Source organism: Macrosteles quadrilineatus, unplaced genomic scaffold (genome assembly GCF_028750875.1).
Source record: "Macrosteles quadrilineatus isolate MER2022 unplaced genomic scaffold, UCM_ALF_1.0 Scaffold_7__1_contigs__length_78375512, whole genome shotgun sequence".
Lineage (NCBI taxonomy): Eukaryota > Metazoa > Arthropoda > Insecta > Hemiptera > Cicadellidae > Macrosteles > Macrosteles quadrilineatus.
The window spans coordinates 8869256-8891544 of NW_026542600.1; the positions used below are offsets into that span (position 1 = coordinate 8869256).

The window sequence follows — 22289 nt, forward strand, 5'->3', positions numbered from 1 at the left end:
ACGGACCTCAGCACCCCCTGGACCTCAGCGCCCCCAGGACCTCAGCACCCCCAGGACCTCAGCACCCCAAGGACCTCAGCGCCCCCAGGACCTCAGCACCCCCAGGACCTCAGCACCCCCAGGACCTCAGTGCCCCCAGGACCTCAATGACTGATGCATTTCAACACTAAGGTCATGGTCACAGTCTTTCACAATGTTATTAAATTTAAATATGTAAACAAAGAAAATAAATACAAATTAATATCGCTGCACCCCCTGGACCTCAGCCCCCCAGGACCTCAGCGCCCCCAGGACCTCAGTACCCCCAGGACCTCAGCACCCCAAGGACCTCAGCGCCCCCAGGACCTCAGCGCCCCCAGGACCTCAGCACCCCCAGGACCTCAGCACCCCAAGGACCTCAGCGCCCCCAGGACCTCAGCACCCCCAGGACCTCAGCACCCCAAGGACCTCAGCGCCCCCAGGACCTCAGCACCCCCAGGACCTCAGCACCCCAAGGACCTCAGCGCCCCCAGGACCTCAGCACCCCCAGGACCTCAGCGCCCCCAGGACCTCAGCACCCCCAGGACCTCAGCGCCCCCAGGACCTCAGTGCCCCCTGGACCTCAGCGCCCCCAGGACCTCAGCGCCCCCAGGACCTCAGCGCCCCCAGGACCTCAATGACTGATGCATTTCAACACTAAGGTCATGGTCACAGTCTTTCACAATGTTATTAAATTTAAATATGTAAACAAAGAAAATAAATACAAATTAATATCGCTGCACCCCCTGGACCTCAGCCCCCCCAGGACCTCAGCGCCCCCAGGACCTCAGTACCCCCTGGACCTCAGCGCCCCCTGGACCTCAGCCCCTCTGGACCTCAGTACCCCCTGGACCTCAGCGCCCCCTGGACCTCAGCCCCTCTGGACCTCAGCGCCCCCAGGACCTCAGCTCCCCCTGGACCTCAGCGCCCCCAGGATCTCAGCTCCCCCAGGACCTCAGCTCCCCTAGGACCTCAGCTCCCCCAAGACCTCAGCTCCCCCTGGACCTCAGCGCCCCCAGGACCTCAGCTCCCCCTGGACCTCAGCTCCCCCAGGACCTCAGCTCCCCTAGGACCTCAGCTCCCCCAAGACCTCAGCTCCCCTTGGACCTCAGCGCCCCCAGGACCTCAGCTCCCCCTGGACCTCAGCGCCCCCAGGACCTCAGCTCCCCCAGGACCTCAGCGCCCCCTGGACCTCAGCGCCCCCAGGACCTCAGCGCCCCCCGCACTGCAGAGATTGCAGGGGTGTTATTTACACCACTGAAAATACACTAGTTAATACTAGCGGTACAACAACGTCTATGAAACACAAATTAGTAGGACTCCTACTAGCTAAGACTACGACCTAATTTTCCAACACTAGCAAACTATTTCTAATAAAACATGCACAAATTAAACAACATAATAATAATAAACTAACTACAAAACAATAAACAGCAAACATGCAAGCACACAAAGAAAATCAAAACAAACAATATCTGAAAAACCGCACACCATGCAAGGCAAACAAAACAAACCCAAACCGGAAAACAGCAGTGTTCAGTACCAAATACAATTATTTTACTGACACTAACTTCTACGAGTGTCGTCGTTCACTACTTTACCTACGACAGTGTTTTCAATACTAAAAATCACTACTCATAACTAACTAATACAACTACATACTAATGAAACTACAAACTAATGCAACTACATACTAATGCAACTACATACTAATCCAACTACATACTAATGCAACTACATACTAATCCAACTACATACTAATGCAACTTCATACTAAAGTGTGACGTAATTTTACTGAGGGCGTGGGAAGTTACGCCACCGGTATGCCACCGGTACGATCAAGTCCCAAAAAAACGCACGAGTCGGGTTGCGGGGATTTCGTAAAATGTAGTGCATTAGTATGCAACTACATACTAATGCAAGCACACACAAAAAACAGTTAAAAGCAAACAACATCTAGTAGTCATAGTACCACTACTGTGGTACTATCGCTCCTGATGTCATTTATTTATTGATTCCAATGGATATCACCTTTTTACAATAACCTAATATGCAAAGGACTCCCGGGAACCACCATTGACCAGAGAAATGACGATGGTGGTAGAATACGGAGTCAGGTAAAGGAGTCACCTGCTGTTGGGCTGTGACACTAACGTCCATCACCTGGCCACAGGGAGCAGCGACGTCAACAAGAGAGAGGTCCTGAGAGAGAGCCCCAGCCCGGCTCTGTAGCGTTTTAAATACTAAAAATCACTACTCATAACTTTTAACCTTTTAAGAGAGGTTAAGGTTTTGTTCATTCATAACCTTTCATTGCCACTGACAGTGAAACAAAACTATCTCTAAAAAACATGCACAAATCAAACTACATACTACAAACTAATGCAACTACATACTAATGAAACTACATACTAATGCAACTACATACTAATGCAACTACATACTAATGAAACTAAATACTAATGCAAGCACACACAAAAAACAGTTAAAAGCAAACAACATCTACAAAGCAACACCTCAGCGCCCCCAGGACCTCAGCTCCCCCTGGACCTCAGCTCCCCCTGGACCTCAGCGTCCCCAGGACCTCAGCTCCCCTAGGACCTCAGCTCCCCCAGGACCTCAGCTCCCCCAGGACCTCAGCTCCCCCAGGACCTCAGCTCCCCCAGGACCTCAGCTCCCCTAGGACCTCAGCTCCCCCAGGACCTCAGCTCCCCCTGGACCTCAGCGTCCCCAGGACCTCAGCTCCCCTAGGACCTCAGCTCCCCCAGGACCTCAGCTCCCCCAGGACCTCAGCTCCCCCAGGACCTCAGCTCCCCCTGGACCTCAGCGCCACCAGGACCTCAGCGCCCCCAGGACCTCAGCTCTCCCTGGACCTCAGCGCCCCCAGGACCTCAGCTCCCCCACGACCTCAGCGCCTGACACTAACGTCCATTACCTGGCCACAGGGAGCAGCGACGTCAACGAGAGAGAGGTCCTGAGAGAGAGCCCCAGCCCGGCTCTCTAGCGTTTTAAATACTAATAATCACAACTCATACCTTTTAGGGTTTCGTTCATAACCTTTCATTGCCACTGACAGTGAAACAAAACTATCTCTAAAAAAACATGCACAAATCAAACTACATACTACAAACTAATGCAACTACATACTAATGAAACTACATACTAATGCAACTACATACTAATGCAACTACATACTAATGCAACTACATACTAATGAAACTAAATACTAATGCATGCACACATAAAAAACAGTTAAAAGCAAACAACATCTAGTAGTCATAGTACCACAACTGTGGTACTATCGCTCCTGATGTCCTTTATTTATTGATTCCAACGGATATCACCTTTTTACAATAACATAATATGCAAAGGACACTCCTGGGAACCACCATTGACCAGAGAAATGACGATGGTGGTAGAATACGGAGTCAGGGAAAGGAGTCACCTGCTGTTGGGCTGTGACACTAACGTCCATCACCTGGCCACAGGGAGCAACGACGTCAACGAGAGAGAGGTCCTGAGGGAGAGCCCCAGCCCGGCTCTCTAGCGTTTTAAATACTAAAAATCACTACAGTACTCATAACTTTTAACCTTTTAAGAGAGGTTAAGGGTTCGTTCATGGTCTTCATTGTCACTGACAGTGAAACAAAACTATCTCTAAAAAAACATGCACAAATCAAACTACATACTACAAACTAATGCAACTACATACTAATGAAACTACATACTAATGCAACTACATACTAATGCATGCACACACAAAAAACAGTTAAAAGCAAACATCTACAAAGCAACACACCATGCAAGGCAAAAAAAATCAAAACAGGAAAACAGCAGTGCTAAGTACCAAATTCATATACCACTAGTAGTCATAGTACCACTACTGTGGGACTATCGCTCCCGATGTCATTTATTTATTGATTCCAACGGATATCACCTTTTTACAATAACATAATATGCAAAGGACTCCCGGGAACCACCATTGACCAGAGAAATGACGATGGTGGTAGAATACGGAGTCAGGGAAAGGAGTCACCTGCTGTTGGGCTGTGACACTAACGTCCATCACCTGGCCACAGGGAGCAGCGACGTCAACGAGAGAGAGGTCCCGAGAGAGAGCCCCAGCCCGGCTCTCTAGTGTTTTAAATACTAAAAATCACTACTGTACTCATAACTTTTAACCTTTTAAGAGAGGTTAAGGTTTTGTTCATTCATAACCTTTTCTTTGCCACTGACAGTGAAACAAAACTATCTCTAAAAAAACATGCACAAATCAAACTACAAACTAATGCAACTACATACTAATGAAACTACATACTAATGCAACTACATACTAATGCATGCACACACAAAAAACAGTTAAAAGCAAACATCTACAAAGCAACACACCATGCAAGGCAAAAAAAATCAAAACAGGAAAACAGCAGTGCTAAGTACCAAATTCATATACCACTAGTAGTCATAGTACCACTACTGTGGGACTATCGCTCCCGATGTCATTTATTTATTGATTCCAACGGATATCACCTTTTTACAATAACATAATATGCAAAGGACTCCCGGGAACCACCATTGACCAGAGAAATGACGATGGTGGTAGAATACGGAGTCAGGGAAAGGAGTCACCTGCTGTTGGGCTGTGACACTAACGTCCATCACCTGGCCACAGGGAGCAGCGACGTCAACGAGAGAGAGGTCCTGAGGGAGAGCCCCAGCCCGGCTCTCTAGCGTTTTAAATACTAAAAATCACTACAGTGCTCATAACTTTTAACCTTTTAAGAGAGGTTAAGGTTTCGTTCATGACCTTTCATTGCCACTGACAGTGAAACAAAACTATCTCTAAAAAAACATGCACAAATCAAACTACATACTACAAACTAATGCAACTACATACTAATGAAACTAAATACTAATGCAAGCACACACAAAAAACAGTTAAAAGCAAACAACATCTACAAAGCAACACACCATGCAAGGCAAAAAAAATCAAAACAAGAAAACAGCAGTGTTAAGTACCAATTCATAAACGCAGGTATTTACACCGTTATTTGGTCACAAAATGTATGAAGATAATGCATCCCCACCACCGCAGGCACCATGTACTGACCGGTGTCACTATCACTTGTAGTTGTAGTTTTTACTAGATCACTACATTGACTACATCAGTGATAACACTTTGTTTTGCTGGCTGTGATATTTCTTTCGACATCTGAGCAATTTCTCAACTTGGTGTAACAAGAAAATCCCAAAGTCATGACATCTTTTTTGCCCTGGAAATTTCACTTAAAACTTAAGTACACTATAGTGTACAAATCGTCTCAATTGAGTACAGGATTGTAATAAAACTCAGGACTGACGATGTTAAATCAAATCCCATGTTATGTTCAGTGCTTGGTTGATACAGGCCTTCACCATCAAAGCCCTAGCGTGGTGGTTGGATAGAGAGAGTCTTAGTAAATCCACCTTTCCTGCACTAGGTCCATGACTGACAAAGTACAGTGACTTCCACTATCCCGGCTAGCACTTGAAAAGTTCTTTGCAGCAAAGCTGACAATTTTACTTTTTGAAATCTTCATTTCATTTATCATTCTACACTGATGAACTACAGTAAAACCTTGATAAGAGGATCGTCGATAACGAGTCACCCTTGCGAGAGAGAGGTCCAGAGAGACAGCCCGAGCCTGAGGTCCTGGGTTTAGATCCACCTAATCTCCAATAGATGTTATTTACTAGCCTGAACTAATGTGGAAAACATTTCCAGGCTAGAACCTAGCGTCTATTACTTAAAGGTTGGACAATAGTAATTTCTGCAACTAGTGAACAATTGCAATTTGCACTCGCGTTGCACATTCTATTTTTCCTACCATTACCAAAAAAAAAAAAAATTGACTGTAGGAAAAAACAAAACTATCTCTAAAAAACATGCACAAATCAAACTACATACTGCATACTAATGCAACTACATACTAATAAAACTACTTACTAATGCAACTACAAACTAATGCAACTACATACTAATCAAACTACTTACTAATGCAACTACATACTAATCAAACTACTTACTAATGCAACTACATACTAATCAAACTACATACTAGTGCAACTAACTAAATCTTGAACAGTTCTTTGCAGCAAAGCTGATAATTTAATTTTTAGGTAATAAAGTGTGCTTTTTAGTAAAATGTTAACAGCTTAGTATAAATTATATAAATTTATCAAGTTTGATCAAGATATATCCACAAACAAGCAAACTGTAACCCTAATTAAAATTTACGTCTGCTATCTCGTTTGAATAAACGTAGGTTTAAATGTTTGTACCGGTACCAAATTTAAACCCTGATGGATTAAATGTGCTTATAGTTACACGTTGTCTTCCCCAATTACCCCATTGGGAAGCGAGCTGTTCTAGAGGTAGAGCCTCTGGCTTTGGGCTTTGCTGAGGTCCCTGGTTCAAATCCCGCCAATCACCTATTGGGTTTAACTATGAGATAACCTCGCGACCCTCTCTGTCTAGCCCTTAGTAATGTGTAAACAGTTCCGGGCTAAAACCTAGCGTCCTAGGATGTTAAGGTAGGACATAACAAAAAATTACCCAGTATAATCAAAGTATCACGACAGATCTACAGCTTAATCTCAGTAGTATTAGCGAATGGTGCAAAAGGAATGATATGTAACTTAACATACACAATGCCATGTGATAACTTATACTATAAAAACAAATCGATGCCATTAGAGCTTAAATTTAATATTTTAAAACCTAGGATCACATTTGAAACCAGCAGTAATTTTATATAAAAAATATACACTCCTAATTTACACCATATGCTAACCAGTAGTCCAGACAAATGGTTCGAGTCGTTCATCTGAAGGAAGAGAATTGTTGAGCGACTCGAGAGTATCCAGGGTTTGGTTGAGTAGTAAGTGGCATCGGTTGAGTTGATGAGACACGTCGCTCACCTTGGCTAGACGTTCAGCGTACTTGGCAAACGTCTTTTGTCGCTCAGTCATCAACTGCAGGAACCTCGTTACTTCATTGTCAATCTAGTGAACAAAACATTTTAGGATAGTAAAAATTTGTGAAGCAACAACCAAGAGATAACAGGAAAGCAAAATTATTGTCGTTAAAAATCAAAGTAAAGACACAATTAAAATGTAATCCTACACATCAAATAATTTAGAACTTCTAGATAGCATTGTATTTGGGAGCGAGCTGGCCTAGTGGTTAGAGCGCGGGACTTCGGTGCCTGAGGTCCCGGGTTCAAATCCTGCCAAATCACCAATGGATTTTATCTAAGACAAAAAAATAACAAAAAACTACATAGCATTGTCTACTCCTAAGGCCGCATTCTCACTATGCTTTAGTTAAAAAAGTACTCGGTCTAGTGTCCGATGATTCGTTCGTCAAGATTCAAATCAAATTCCTTTATTTCGTATAAGGCCAGGCGCACACAGGCGATTTTGAGTCGCGCAACAGTTGCCCGACTAAAATGTTCAACATTGTTTTAAATTGGAGTGCGCACACGAAGGAAACAGTCTGGGGACAGTCGCGCAACTGTTGCAACCGATGTTCCCGGACCCAATTTGCCAGCGACTGCTCTGCGACTGAATTGTTGCGGGACTGTCGCTCCAGGTTTGGTATCCATTGAAACAAGTGTAGATGCGCACACATGCAACTAAATAGTTGCTGTGTCGCTCAGTCTCACCCCAGGAGTTCAACTACTCGTGGCCAGAACTGTCACTAGTGTTTGCTCTCTTGTTGTGTGAAGATTTTAGAAAATTGCAAGTATGAGTGTGCGTGGTGAGGATGTCGAACAATTAGTTGATGAAGTTGAGAAGAGGCCGACTATATTTAAAGTCATTGACTCTGTCCTTTCACAAGTCGCTCACTATATATATGGGATGAACCCAGTATCTTCTCTTTTTCTTTCGCGCGCGAAACTTCAGCAACAAAGCACATACTACGGCTGTATCATTGAAATCCATTCGGAACGCTGTAACGAATGTATTTCCAACACGTCTCAAGACTAGATCCGCGACTAAAAAGTTGCCTGTGTGCGCACTCCAGCTCAACTGTCGCTAGACTTCAGAGTCTCCGAGAGAGTTGCGCAACAGTCCCCCGATTAGTCGGGCAACTGTTGCGCAACTCAAAATCGCCTGTGTGCGCCTGGCCTAAAATAGACAATATTTACAAAATGTAATATATGCAATAGAAATAGGTTTTAAAATGTATAACTAAAAATAAAACAAAATTAATCCCACATGGGATACCCCGTCCGTGGGAGTGAGTCGTATGATGTTTGATTAGAAAGAATTGAGAAGGTTTGATAACAAAAAAAAGACAAAAACAGGTACTTCTAATAATTACTGTGCGGGCTAGACTCCAAAGCGCCAGCGGAGTCATGACATAGTAGATTACGCCGACTATGTACTTTTAATCTACCATGTAGATAACAACTATCAGTGTCTTAGTTGGAGATGGAGTCATATTTCATGCTTTTTCCCTCGGAGACTTTTCCTTTCTTTTTTGGTTTACCAACAGATTCCGTAGGCCTATCTGCTTCTAATGACACACTATGACTGTTATTCAAATATGTATTGTCCTAATCATCCAGATCGCCAACAAGCAATTAAATGTAAATCAAATAAAGCAATATAAGTAATATTATTCATTCTGATAACCCTTGGACTACTAGCTAGCAGTCTACCTACAACCGCTGCCGTGCCGTGTCATGATAGCGCTATCGTGTTATTTCGTGTTTAAATGTTTCGTGTTCTGTGTTTCGTTCTATGTTTAAATTATTTGATGTTTTTGACATAAAGCTCCGACGATGTTGCAGTGCAGCGAAACATGTGAGCTTTGAACAACATTAGTTGAAATAAGACACAATTTTGGACTACTGACGGAGGTAAGCCTATAAGTTAAATATAAGTAACACTATAACTCAAAACAAACAGCCGCAAACCAAGAAAGTATCACTATCACAGGTGTGTGTGTATGTATGTGTGTGTGTGTGTGTGTGTGTGTGTGCAGCTTTAAACCAGTGTACAAGTAAACATCAGTGACAGACGGGTGTACAGGGAAGTCAGTTAGACGACAAAATAAGCTATATGCATCCCTGAGAGCTAGATCGCAGCTAACAACTGATGTGAAGGGCCACATATAAAAGGACCAATGTATAAAGGTAGCCTATAAAATTACCTAAGTACTGCCAGAGTGATCCTGTATGATCCTTGTGGATTACACGTTTCGAGGACTTAAGGCCTTAGGATCTTGTACAAGAACATGGTAAAACATTGAACATTTTAGTTTTTGGCAGTCATGACCCTGTTACTGTGCACACATGGTCGGATATTTTGTCTGTATCGTGTAAATGTCTCTGTCTGTATATAGTATGTGTTCGTGTGTCTTATTTTAACTTTTGATGACCTTTTCGAATTGACAGTGTCTACAATGTTCTTGTACAAAATCTGAAGACTAAAGTCCTTGAAACGCATAATCTACAAGGATCATACAGGCTAAGTGCACAAGGACTCTGGCAGTACTCAGGTAATTTTATACCTTTTATAGTTAGTTCAGTGTGTCAGAGATAATACAACTTAAATATGATATTACAATGGCCTGCTACAAATTGAGTAACTGAAAAGCACGGTGGTCTTCTATCCTATCTTCTTCTTCGGAGCCTTGGATTCCAAGTTCCCTCACCCCTTTTTTAAAGTCCCTTCTCATTGCCTGTTTGTGTTGCTTAAAGTCTATCCGCATTTCTCGGAAGTCAGCTTAACCGGCCATCGTCTGGCTCACTTAAGCTGGGAAAAGAATTTTGAAATTGATGCTTATGCTACAGCTCAACTCTGTTCACACCAACTGGTCGACTAAGTGTAATGTGAACAGAGTGTCGGTGCAGATGAGCACCGTGGGTACTGGGTTGGTATCCTTTCTTACAATGTATATGCATAGTCAATGCTGCGATTGAAGCAAGGAAGCTGACGAGTGGAGGGGATTGCCGCTTTACAACATTGGTGGGTGTGGCCTTGCGTTCGTGGAGGCTATGATACATTGCCTATTGTTATTTTTCATCATTCTGCACAATAAGCAGCTGGTTTCTGTACTCTTTGTAGACTAGAAAGTAGTTGTTTACAGAAAGGAACCAGTATAATCAGCTAGAGTCCTGCAAATGTATTGACCATTCTCAAGTAAACATTACACTTTTTCAAAAAGGCAAAGGCTCTCTACAATGCTACACAATAGATATTGGAAATGGTAAAAGATTTACCTTTTCAAAACAGTTGATAATTCTGTTAAAATAGTGTACTGTGTATTATGTTTCGTGGTCAATGGTAATAGTGTTGTGGTCATGTTTTACTTATACTGTATGTCTGAACTATTGTCTTTAAACTCTTGTATGAGTCTTACTCAATAAACAATTCCTCTTACATTTCTGAAGTTATATCGTAACATTATCTCCCATGGTAATTCCCATTGGGAGATATAAACTGGGAGATACTAGTCTGGGTAATACTAAAATTTCTGGGTAATTGTAAAATTTACCTCCTTTATTTTGATGGAGATAGAAGTCTGTTCGTCTGCTACCAAGGAGGCGGATTGACGAAGGTAGTCTTGATAATGAAGACAGAGACGGTAGAGTGCGCTAGGATCTAGACGCTCTAGAACTTCCGGGTCTCGAGCTGCAGGTAAGTTAAGAGTACCTCTCATGATCGGGAGGAACATCGGAATACTCTAGAACATACAACAAACTTGAGTGGATGGTCTTTGGTAGAGAGCTGAGCGGTTAGAGTGGTCACCAAGTTATTAAGAGGTTGCTAAGTTTGATACTGATAAAAGTGTAACTATTTGAGGGATGAAAACTGTCCCCAGCTGTAACAATTGAATTGATCACGTCAGTTCTTTCTTGTACCGTACCAGCTCACACCTTACTTTTCTTAAAATGTTTTATGCACAGGCTAGAGTCCCATTCCTATAGGTAAATGCAAGGTTAAAAAAGACGCCAACCTCTTAAAAAACCGCTTCCTATCTGACAACCATGGGACCGAGCCCCGCCAGGATAATAATTTAGCTGAATCAACCTATGATAATAAAAATAATTTATACCTGGTAATAATCAATAAATGTAGTTACAAGCAGTGTCGAACGGATTATATTGAAGAAAAACACAGATTTGTAAAACCAATACAAATGTATTCATATGAAACTGTAATTAAGTAGTTAACATAAAATAATTATTAATTCCAATTACTAATAGGGTTATTTAATAAAAATAGATGTAGACCTTAGAGATTATTAGGCCATAATAGTAAAATAGCTACAATTATCTACTGAACATATTTTCCGTCCTAATTTGCATACAAAACAAAACAATTACTGTAGTGTAGCCTACCAATTCTACTGAAAATAATCAATTAACAATCAAAAAGAAAATAATCAAACAGTTTAAAGGTTAAGCGTGCTAGCTCAACTGAGTAGGCCTACTGAACATAATAAAATACATCATAAAAATGGTTGAGTAACAGAACCTAGTGTATGTAACTATGACTGTATCAAAACCGTCGCAAATATGTTTTGATATTAATTTCCGAGAAGTGGTGAAATAGAATTAGAACCGGTTATCAGAGGCTCTGCTGTATTGCTGTTATAGCTATTGTTTTTTTGTAATAATTTAATCAATTATAAAGACTGACACAGTTATAGTACCTGAAGGCGTAAAATGTCAACATCTTTGTCTGTTGTTTCCTGCGCAAGAGCAGGTTTGACGACGACTATGTTGTGCGCAGGAACAGTAACAGCAGTGCGGGGAGTGGTTGCTTTGCGCAGACCAACTCGGCGCCCGGGCGAGGACAGAAGTCCTCCAGTAGCTCCCAGACTCTTGCCTCGACTTAGCTGACCCTGCTGTTTGACTGGGAGTTTGGGAGAATCTGTAAAGCAAACAAATAAAAATTATAACTGAATTTCTAAGGTCAAAAATTTAGAAGATCTGTTTGTTAACCTTAAACACAAGATGTTTGTTCTAACCGAACCAGCTTTGGTAGTTTTCCCCAAATTGTGTCAAATCATTCTCTGTTTTGCCCTTTGGTGTTCAGCGCTAGTGCTTGCCATGATTTTATTATCAAAATAGAATCCAAAAATACCTAGGATTCCAACAACTAGAATTTTAGGTCCATACTAAATGGTCACAACTAAATGGTTTTTTTAAGGGTTCATAACCATATGTAGTACCGGTACCAATCTTTTACAGTTTGCATTTTTTTAGCAATACGTCTGTCTCTGTCACACACTACGATCGGGAACAGCTGTAAAAGATTGAGCAACCATTTAGTTGTAAGTATGGACCTAAAATTATCGTTGTTGGACTACTAAGGTGTTTTACAATTCTATTTGGATGAATAAATTATGAATCATGGCAAGCACTTATGTCGGACACCAAAGGGCAAAACGAAAGATGGTTTGACACAATTTTAGGAAAACACTTAACTACCGTAGCAGAAGCAGTGTTAGAAGGAATGTGATTAGGCCTACAATCACTACACCAATTAGTACTTGATCAAAATGTCACCACTAGACGTGGAAATTGAATTAGGATGTACCGGTAGCGTTTACTGAATTATATCCAGTAAAAACAGTCTAGGCCTACTTATTGTTAGAGACATAGGCGTGTCCACAGGGCTTTTTTTGTGAGCTAGGCTTTTTTTAACACAATAAGTAGGACTACTGGTATCCACCTACTTTATTGTAAGTTAGGCCTATGTTAGAAGATAAGTTAGTCTTTAGAAAATGTGTTATGATTCCGAGATCAATGCACACACATGCATGTGATGATATACAACGTTACAACGTACAATTGTAATACTTGGAAATCAATTTTTTAACCAGACACAGGCTTGTGAGCTAATGGGATTGACTACATGAAGTAGGCCAACTTGCCTTGGGATTGTGAAGTAGGCCTAGTGAAGTGAGGCTCTGCCGGGCAGACACTTATAAGAAAACTTGTTCCAATAGTACCGCAAGTTATAACATTTTTAAAGCAAGATAATGAAGGGTACAGTATGTCTGAATCGCAAACAGCAATCAGTGTAAAATAATAGTTAATTTAATGTTTTATCACGTTCGCTGAGGTTGTTCCGGTGGCGGAAGCAGCCAATGCGCTGCGTGGATGAGTGGGCAAAAATGTTTAAATTTAGTTTCACCCGATAGTAGAGGCATATTATAACCAACGATGTAAAAACTACTGGATTGCGCTCTCAGTAGCACTGTGGGCGCTGTTTTCGGTCTAGCTACCCCCACCATCTACTGGCAGTAGCCGACGCAGCCCATACGCTCACCATTGTAAATCGCACCTTTTTAAGTTGCTGCTCTGTTTAAATATATAGATGTAAAATATTGCTAATGCATGCCAAACGATTTTTACTATTCTAAACTTTATGTCTTCTTCTTTTCTTGCAGAAAATAACACATTTGAACTCTTAAAACCCTACTACATTTGTCTAGTTTTTACCGCAAATCTACGCTTGACATTAACGTGATAAGCACACTTTTTTATGACCTATTTTGTAAGATACATTGTCATTAAACATTGAAAGAAAAAAAATATCGCTTTTACGTCAAACATAACGTTACCACTGCGGCAAAGACTTAGCAAAATTATTCAAAATGTTTATGTACTATTTTTTCGATTAATAAAATAGAATTTCAATTACAAATATTGTACTTTCTATTTCTCTTTTGTAATCACTTATTATTTTACCATGTACAATTTGGAACTAGCAATATCAGTTGTCAAAAACATCTACAAAATGGGTTTAGTGAATTTGCAGTTTTAAAGAATTCAGATGGGCTATTTTCTGCAAGAAACAAAACAGACATAAAAGGTTTAACTAGTAAAAAGAGTTTGACAAGCGTTAGCAATATTTTATCCCTATAAATTTCAACAGAGCAGCAAATAAAAAGTGTGTTTTATAATGGTGAATGTATGGGCTGCGTCGGCTTCTGCCAGTAGGTGGTGGGGGAAGCTCGACCGCGCGGCCAACACTGAGCCAGCGATCCATGAGTTGTTTATATCGTTGATTATAACACATACTGCGTTTCAGTCGTTGTGGACATAGTTTTACAAGAACCCAACAGATAGCAGCACTAAACAGGCTCTCAGTACCGTTATTGCCAAATGTAAAGTAATTATCATCATAAGTAATTATCATCATTATTCCATTCCATTTCACTAAATCCCCACACTACACTGAATTTGGAACAATCGCGTCCACCGATAAAATAATCATACGTCTAAAAAACAAATTATACTGGATTGAAGTATAAAACTAGCACGACAAGCGGCCATCGGAAACAACGTTCCCCGTGCAAGGCTGAGTTCACACTGAAGCAAGATTGTTGTTATGCAAGGAGGACATTTCCCGCCCCACACCAGTGGTGTCGGTATGGCAGGACGAGAATTCCCGCCCTTAGCACTGAACATGTTAATATGTAAAAAGTCTTACAAATAGTTAAACACTATAAAATCCTCCCAAGAATTGTAGGAGGGTATCCTACCTGATCCCCAGAAGGTCTGACAACCCCATTACCAAGACCACGACAACCCTGGACACGCCTATGGTTGAAGACTACTTACCCCTGGACAGTGGACCTACAAATTATTTAGGTTCAAAACCACCAGGTGAACATATTGGTGAATGGCAGGACTTTAACCAAAGCCTCTACAACGGAAGTCAAGTCCTCCTACCACTAAACCAGCCACATTGAACATAAGAGTACGGTAGGCTATCTTTTAAAAATTAGTGAACAAATGTCCTACAACATTCTAGGGCGCTAGGGTCTAGTCCAAGGCCGTTTTACACATTACTTCAGGCTAGGCCTAGAGAGTCGAAGCATTATCATGTATATCTATTTAAAGTCACTAGTGATTGTGGAGACTGGGACCTTAGGGATAAAGGTTTAGATTATACTAGACAAGCTTGCCTTCCTCTAGTTTACATGGAACAACAGTGAGTGTACAAATAGGTTACCTCCAATTGGTCGATTAACAGTGTACGATATGTAAGGAAGATCTGAATCAGAACAGACGCTGGGTCCCGGAGAAATGCTCCCAGGACGAGAACTTTCCATGTTCTCTTGTTCTTGAGTCCGTTTCGACTCCGGAACGGATTTCCCCCTCCGCAACTGGCCGATTCTTGACGCCTGAGAAGAGTTTGCTTGACTGCTTTGCTCCGATCCCATAGTGCTGCAAACATGTATTATATATTGAATAAGTGATAATCGTAAAAATACATGTAAGCGTATATGCCTTTAATGACTACTAGCTTGTGTTTTTTTTTCTAATTAAAACCTTGATAATTTAAGTGTTCATGTGATGTAAATAAACAAGGTTGTAATCATTGTGCTTATCATATAATAAATTGGGTTGCCTATAGGCCTATCTTTAACTGACTGAACGACTAATAATTACAATAACAATATTTCATTTAAACCATTAAAATATGTAAAATCGATTAATAGTAATACAAAACGTAATCAGAAGGAATGGTGATGCAAAGCTAAAAGCTCACTTTTCAGCCAAAGTTAGTCTAGGAGAAAATCTTTTTTTAATGCCTTTATACTTAAGTTTGTGTAAAGTGTTCTTACTACTCATTCCTGTAAAGGTGGTTTCTATCATAAAATGGTAATCCAACACTAAATCAACTTAAAATTGATCAGAAAATAAACTTAGCTTTTACTACATATATTATTTATCTTAAGTTTATGATATAAGTTAGCTAATGGCGGGTTTTTTTCATTCTTATAGGCCTACAGCCTGTTAGGTTTGCATTTAGTTTCGGCATTTACTTAAGCTAGGCCTAAACTTACTTATATTTACATTATTAAAACTGTGATCATTTAAGTATTTGAAGACCATTTTTTAAGTGGATAGTCATTATTTCTGAAAAAATTAACAAAAATGGCATTAGGACTGTCTTAATAGCGCTGATTCCAATTCTGGTACGCCAGAATTAGGACAGCTAAAATTTATGACCTCCCTATTGCCGGCAACGCCGGCAGACGTTTTATAAATTTATTTTGTTAACTTTAAGCACAGAAAACATACTACTATAACCCAGAATGCCAACCGCATGGTAAAAAGCATTAAGTGTTTTGAGAGAGCTTTGCGATGGCAGCGCCACCAGCGTTGCTATGCTGAGTGCATGGCAACGCTGGTGGCGCTGCCTGCGATTGACAGGCAAAGCTCTCTCAAAACACTTAATGCTTTTTACCATGCGGTTGGCATTCTGGGTCTGGGTTATAGTAGTATGTTTTCTGTGCTTTAAGGGTGATCAGTTAGCTAGGTTAGGTTTATGATCAATTAAACATTCATTTTTTAGTGCAGAATTGTAATTTATTTAAGTAGCCTAAAAGCCTATTTCAATCACCTGTATTCTTAGAGTAATCAAGAAGAAAACTAGGTGAGACAAATTCACAAATTCTTGACCAACTAACATTCTAACTGTCACTAAATCTGTGATATAGCCTAGGCCAATCAGGTGTTAAAATTGTTTTTCCTACAGACGAATAGTTAATGTAACAACCAATAAAAATAAGATAGCTATTTCAAATGTTTAAATGTTGTTAGGCCTAAATGACGTAGAAGTCGCCGCTGGTAGCGTTTGGGCCCCTGCTGGCATTTGGGATGTTTACCTTAGCCTATATTTATTTACCTGGTTAATTGAAAGAAGAAACCTATTTGATAGATAGATTTAAATGTATAGATATCGATTGAAGCATATATTCACATTTAACAATTTGAGCAATAACCCTTGACAAGAAGCTGTAACTTCATAAATAGGCCCAATAACTATTTTCCACCCATGCCCCAGGCTTGATTTGGAACCCTATCCAGGACCAACGTTGGGGTTTGGCATTAAGGAGGAAGTACTGTAGCCTACCCTCAAAGTTTGGTAAATTGCAATGCATGATTATTAGGCTAGGCCTAAGTTAGCTACTTTGGAAACCTTAGAAGGATCAAATAAGAATAATTTATTTTAAACACTTTAGGAGTAAAATTTAAAAAATATGTATCATAACTTGGGTGTAGGCCTAGTGTAAGAAACCGTTTTTCTAAGAGCTGAATGTTTACTAGGCCTACTCTGGTTATTTCTCACTTCTACCTTATAACCAACCAGATTAATCATGTTCCATTTAAGTTAAGACCTACCAACAAGCAGCAGCGAGGAAAGTACCACTGCATTACGTACTATAGGCTACTGCGTAGCTTGTGAGTAGGTATTCCTCCATAGGCCTAGAGGCCTAGCCTACATTAGGCTTTAACGTAAACAAGTATTGTTGAGCAGATAGAGGCAGGTGTAAACTGTGGTGGTAATTTATCTAAACCTTCAGTGCCAAGAACCTGACAGTGACTGTTGCCTAATCGCAGAAGCCAAGGCTAGGCTTCCCATGAGCCATGAGGCATGAGGTGCCATGAGGTTACTGTGCTATAGGCCTATGTTGTTACAAAACAGCAATTTTAAATGAATTTAAAAAAAGTTATTGTGAATTCACAAACTAGGCAAATTGGTTCCTGTAGCTCATTAATCCTGCCACAGCAACCATACGAATTGCAATAGACCCTAGCAGCAAATTAAAATTCTTTCCTTAAAAAATACCAAACTTTGGAGCATGCCAACATGAGGTGTTGTTTGGACTAAACTAGAAAGAACGCATTTTCTTCTTCAGAGTTATCGACAGTTAGTATTGTTTTCCAATTAAAATGTCAATGAATTTCGAAAGGTTAAGGGATATGGTCTGAAAACTTAGAATGCATCAAACATGGCAAGCATGCGGTTTGAGGTTATTAACCTTGGATTTAACCAAAAAAGTTACGTTAGGAGATCAAAAACCTAAATAATAATTGTTCATTAGAAATGTGTTAAGAACTTACGTGGTCTGTAAACTGTTATTTCTGTTCTGTGTGGAAAACTACAACTTTATGTTGAACAGTAAATAAGCATGCACAACCGAAACGACGAAACGACCATTTCTTCAAAAACTTTTAGTTTCGGTTTCAGTTTCAGTTCAGTTCAGTTTTGCTGTTCCGTTCCATGTTCGTCCAATTTCCAATTTAATGGCAGAAGGAATTTAGGAATTAAACTGTATTTTTGACATGCTTTTTTTAAATAACAGACGAGTAGCATATGTATTAGCTTGTTTTGACCTATTATATTAGCGTTGATCATAAAAGGGTTATAAATAATGGTAAACATTTGCGACTCAAACCATCTAACCCAACTAAATAATGATGTATAAATTGTACACTTAAAATTATAAGATCTGCGGATTGATCTATAACAATATTGGGTCACCGTTAATGTGCCACCTAAGCGTTGTAGTCAGAGGCGAGAGGCGACTATTCGCCACCCTGCACACTGGTGACAAGACAAGGTTTGGCCGCGCTAGATGCCACAACGACAACCAGCCATCACGGCGTTGCGGTCAGAGGTGACGGTGACAACTGACAACTCGCCACCCTACAACCTGCACGCTGGCGACTATGTTCCATTCCGACAACCTGCCGCTTATCTGTGGTGGCAGGTTGACGTGCTCTTTTAATCCTCTTAGGCTCCTACCCGTCTAGGTGCAACCACGAAAACCCACCACTACCACATGTGCCTTAATTAAGTACAGACAATCTAGGGAGCAATTGCTTGTTGAATTCCGTAATCTCATCCAGAGTTACCGTTAAAAATTCCACGATGACCAGCTAATATCAATATCGGGCGTGCACCTGCATAATAAAACCTGTTGTATATACCTGTTTTTTTTAACAAGTATGAAAATGTATTGGAAATAAGCTATCAGCAGAAAGAATGTTCAATGTTAATGAGCCAGATGTTTAATCGGTTCACACCACACATACCTTTTACCTTGGTTCTATTCACCGTGGTCGTAGAGACTAGGTAATCGTCATATTTTTTTCTTCCTAGCTCATTTCCTGCCTAGAGTCAACAAAGAAACTAATAAAACAGATTGGAGGAATCAAGGGAAGAGGGTTTGATTCCACTGAGATTACTCTTCGAGTCCACTTTAAAAGCCCCATGCTAAATGGAGCTCCTCCTGGAAGCATGGGAAGAAAGGACTTGCAGCCAAACAGGTTGGTCAGTACGGGTGATTTTTGAACTTCACGTCATCATCTTTTAACACGTCAAGTCAGACGATATTGTAAAGTACTCATCATTTTAGATAATCACGAATCTCACATTATAGTTGAAGCCATTAACAAGGCTAGTTAACGACATCGTTTTGTTTACGAGCATACTGCAGCCTAGAATAGAGGAGTTTTTGTTTGACGATCTGATATTTATCCTTGATAACAACCAGATCGTCACTATCTACCCAACTCAGAGGGAGGCCTGCCCTCACGTCCTCAATAAACTGCTGAATTTCTTACATACGAATCTAACAGCAGATGAATACGTCATAGCTGGAGTAATATGACGACACAACAGCTGACTGTCATCGTCATCACACACGGCTGATCTAGGGAGTTGATACTCGCGGCTGACGGCAGAGTCACGCCGATTCAGCACAACATTACTCCACGCAGCGTGCAGCTTCGTCGGGTTCAATGACCGCGCGCAACTGCAGCCAACATAACATATTAAACCCCCATTTAGAAGTCATTTTTAACTAATTGGTAAATTAAAAGATTTAGGCATTATTGGCAAATAGATCTGTTGATTTAAGTCACACTTAGAAGAGCGAGCAATACACTGAAATCGATGAAATGTTTTTAATAATTAACTGACGAAAATTAAACCTAAAACCATAAAACGTAAAATATTCTAGGTGTGAAAAGTAAAAAGAATATGTTGATAAAATGTTTCTATATTTAGTTCAGGTTATTTTGCAGTGAAGAGACAGGTATTTTTTTAATTTTGACACAATCAAATCAGTTTATTATTCCTAACTCACTCACATATCCTTTATTGTATAGAGCTCTATGGTGCAACATTAATTATAAATCTACAAACAATCCTACATTTTGAAAACCTGCAAATGCTTTAAAATCTTAATGATGCACATTTTAAAAATAGCACTCTCTTTATATTTATATACAACAGTTTTACTTGCCAAAAAGAATACAGAGACTCAAGAATTGGCCCCAAGACAACTAAGTATTCTCACATACAAAACTAATAACATTTTAAAAATAATAATTAAAAAAAAACTGTTTTAAATAAAAAAAAACTCTTTCAGGGATTACATATTACAACTACCTTCCCGAAAAAAAAACCGACAGGACTTTGAAATGTTTTGAAAGTAAACAGATTTCTTGTGACTTAAGCGCTTTGCGATTTTGAATAATAAATAAAAGAAATGAAAAGGAAGAAATAAAAATAGAAAGTAATTAATTATTTTAAAATAAATACTGGTGTTATTTCTTGTTATCATTTTATGTATGATATCTCCCTGAACACCATTGTATACTCTTGTATATTTATAAATAAAATATATTTGAATTAATTTAAAATACAAATAATACATTTAAAATTGCACAGTCACAATGTATTTGAAAATAAATTTAACAAAAATCTGTTTGAAATTGTAAAACTTCTTTAATTAATTCTTTAATTTCCGAATTTTTTTATGATTTTATGATTGTTTGTTTTTGAGGAAATAAATTCATTATTCATTATTCATTAAAATATGCATATTGTGTGTGCAACTCTATTGTTCGTTGCAGAGAGCCATGCCCCCCCCCCTTCCTGAATACTTACTAAATACTTTAGCTTGAGGTGAGTAAGTATTACAGTAATTTGTACCGTTGGTTACGGTATTCCACAATAATCGATAACCGCTGACTATAAAAACCGAATCATGAACCATACCCATAATAGGTTAAATGCATAGGGTTTTGCCTACCAGAAAAATCTTAAATAACTAGGTGAAGGTATAATATAAATATAAAATGTAATTGAACTTGTAGGTTATATAATCTACAAATTCGAACCAGGGGTTGTATATATAACTAAACAATTGATCATTACAAATTCTTTATATAGTATGAACCGTTTTTAAATAATTCTATAACAAAAACTACAATATAGTATCGTATGCCTAATTTAATAAAGAGAAGGGTTAAATAACAAAATATGTCAGTAAACAATTTATTACTGTAAAATTACTTAACTAAACAAAACAGGGCATAGAGCTCATGGAAATGGCATTTTCGAAAAAATGCATCAAAATATGACGCACAAACATTACTACTAACTCACAATAACTAATCTGGCTTAGCCTATTGAAGATAGTGACATAGAAGGACAAATAACGAGCTTATAATCTTAATGGAACTGTGTAGATTCTTTCAGAAAGTTAGACAAAGCCCAAAGGGGTGACGCGTGACTGGGGGTTCCAGGAAAAAGGGTTGCTCTTCGCTTCACAGCTTTCTAGCTAAATAAAAAAATAAACGGTGACTTAACTTCTCCGCAACTATCTCTACACCCGCCACTTACACTTCAGTTCAGGCAAAAAACCATAAACTACTTGTCATAGGTCGCCGGAATTTTATCCCCCTGGAATTTTACCCCCTGGGCAAAGCTGACGTCACTATGACGTAGTAACCTGAGTGGCCAAAAGTTTGTTCGCGGCCGGAATTTTACCCCCGCGGATTTGGAAGTCTAATGAAAATACACAGAGCGTGATTAATTAGATTAGCAATAAAAACCGGAATTTTACCCCCTGTCCATATAACTAGCGTTTAGACAACTGAAGTTAACTAAGCGTTTAACCCGGAATTTTACCCCCGGATTTTTACCCCCCGGAATTTTACCCCCCGGCCGATTTTAAAAATTGAATGATTGATTTTCTTATTTCTGTTTTTAATAATTGTAAACATTTAATTTTTTAGTAGCCTATCTTTATTAATTAATTTTGTAACCTCTACTAAGTAAACAGAATTCGCTGTTTTATTTTGATCATATTAACCAACAGTTGGCTACAAAGATCGAATCCTGATACTCGAATCTCAAAATTAAAATTAAAAACCTGTTCGATTAGTTAATTTTGCAAATAAATTAAGATAGGCTACTTAATAATAAAATGTTAAAATTTAAAAATTTAAAACTGAATGAAGAAGATTAATCATTCTCACTAATTTATATATCTGGCCAGGGGGTAAAATTCCGGGGGTGAAATTCCGGGGGTAAAAATCCGGGGGTAAAAATCCGGGCCGTACATTCTAGGTTTTTATAATTTGATGTGTTCTGATTAAATTCACAACCGT

General features: G+C 39.6%; 2 protein-coding genes across 3 annotated transcripts; one reads left to right on the forward strand and one right to left on the reverse strand.

The window, feature by feature from the left end:
- Positions 1–662: 662 nt before the first annotated feature.
- Positions 663–2996, forward strand: LOC128998180 (uncharacterized). Its single transcript, XM_054424196.1, has 4 exons — positions 663–680; positions 776–1260; positions 2192–2246; positions 2529–2996. The coding sequence occupies exons 1-4, from the start codon at positions 663–665 to the stop codon at positions 2994–2996; spliced, it is 1026 nt and encodes a 341-aa protein (XP_054280171.1).
- LOC128998566 (BLOC-1-related complex subunit 5) lies at positions 2815–18031 on the reverse strand. 2 transcript variants are annotated; one of them, XR_008491220.1, is made up of 6 exons: positions 17946–18031; positions 15043–15257; positions 11726–11946; positions 10565–10753; positions 4823–7059; positions 2815–4236 (listed from the first exon to the last, which is right to left on the reverse strand). XR_008491220.1 is itself a non-coding variant. In XM_054424761.1 (5 exons), exons 2-5 carry the CDS (start codon positions 15251–15253, stop codon positions 6844–6846), a joined length of 837 nt encoding a protein of 278 aa, XP_054280736.1. In that variant the 5' UTR covers positions 15254–15257; positions 17946–18031; the 3' UTR covers positions 4328–6843. The 2 variants fall into 2 exon arrangements, 1 of the variants encoding a protein (XP_054280736.1); XM_054424761.1 differs by lacking the exon at positions 2815–4236 and having other exon boundaries at positions 4328–7059.
- Positions 18032–22289: the final 4258 nt, after the last annotated feature.

What these genes read in the sequence shown, in the direction of transcription:
- LOC128998566 (XM_054424761.1), bottom strand. Translation starts at nt 15,253, where the DNA reads ATGGGATCGGAGCAAAGCAGTCAAGCAAACTCTTCTCAGGCGTCAAGA. An exon ending in TGTTAATCGACCAATTGGAG is followed by an intron (nt 11,947 to 15,042) that starts GTAACCTATTTG and finishes TTTGCTTTACAG; the next exon opens with ATTCTCCCAAACTCCCAGTC. An exon ending in TCTCCATCAAAATAAAGGAG is followed by an intron (nt 7,060 to 10,564) that starts GTAAATTTTACA and finishes TTTGTTCACTAG; the next exon opens with ATTGACAATGAAGTAACGAG.
- LOC128998180 (XM_054424196.1), top strand. An exon ending in GCACTGCAGAGATTGCAGGG is followed by an intron (nt 1,261 to 2,191) that starts GTGTTATTTACA and finishes ACCTGGCCACAG; the next exon opens with GGAGCAGCGACGTCAACAAG. An exon ending in GAGAGCCCCAGCCCGGCTCT is followed by an intron (nt 2,247 to 2,528) that starts GTAGCGTTTTAA and finishes ACATCTACAAAG; the next exon opens with CAACACCTCAGCGCCCCCAG.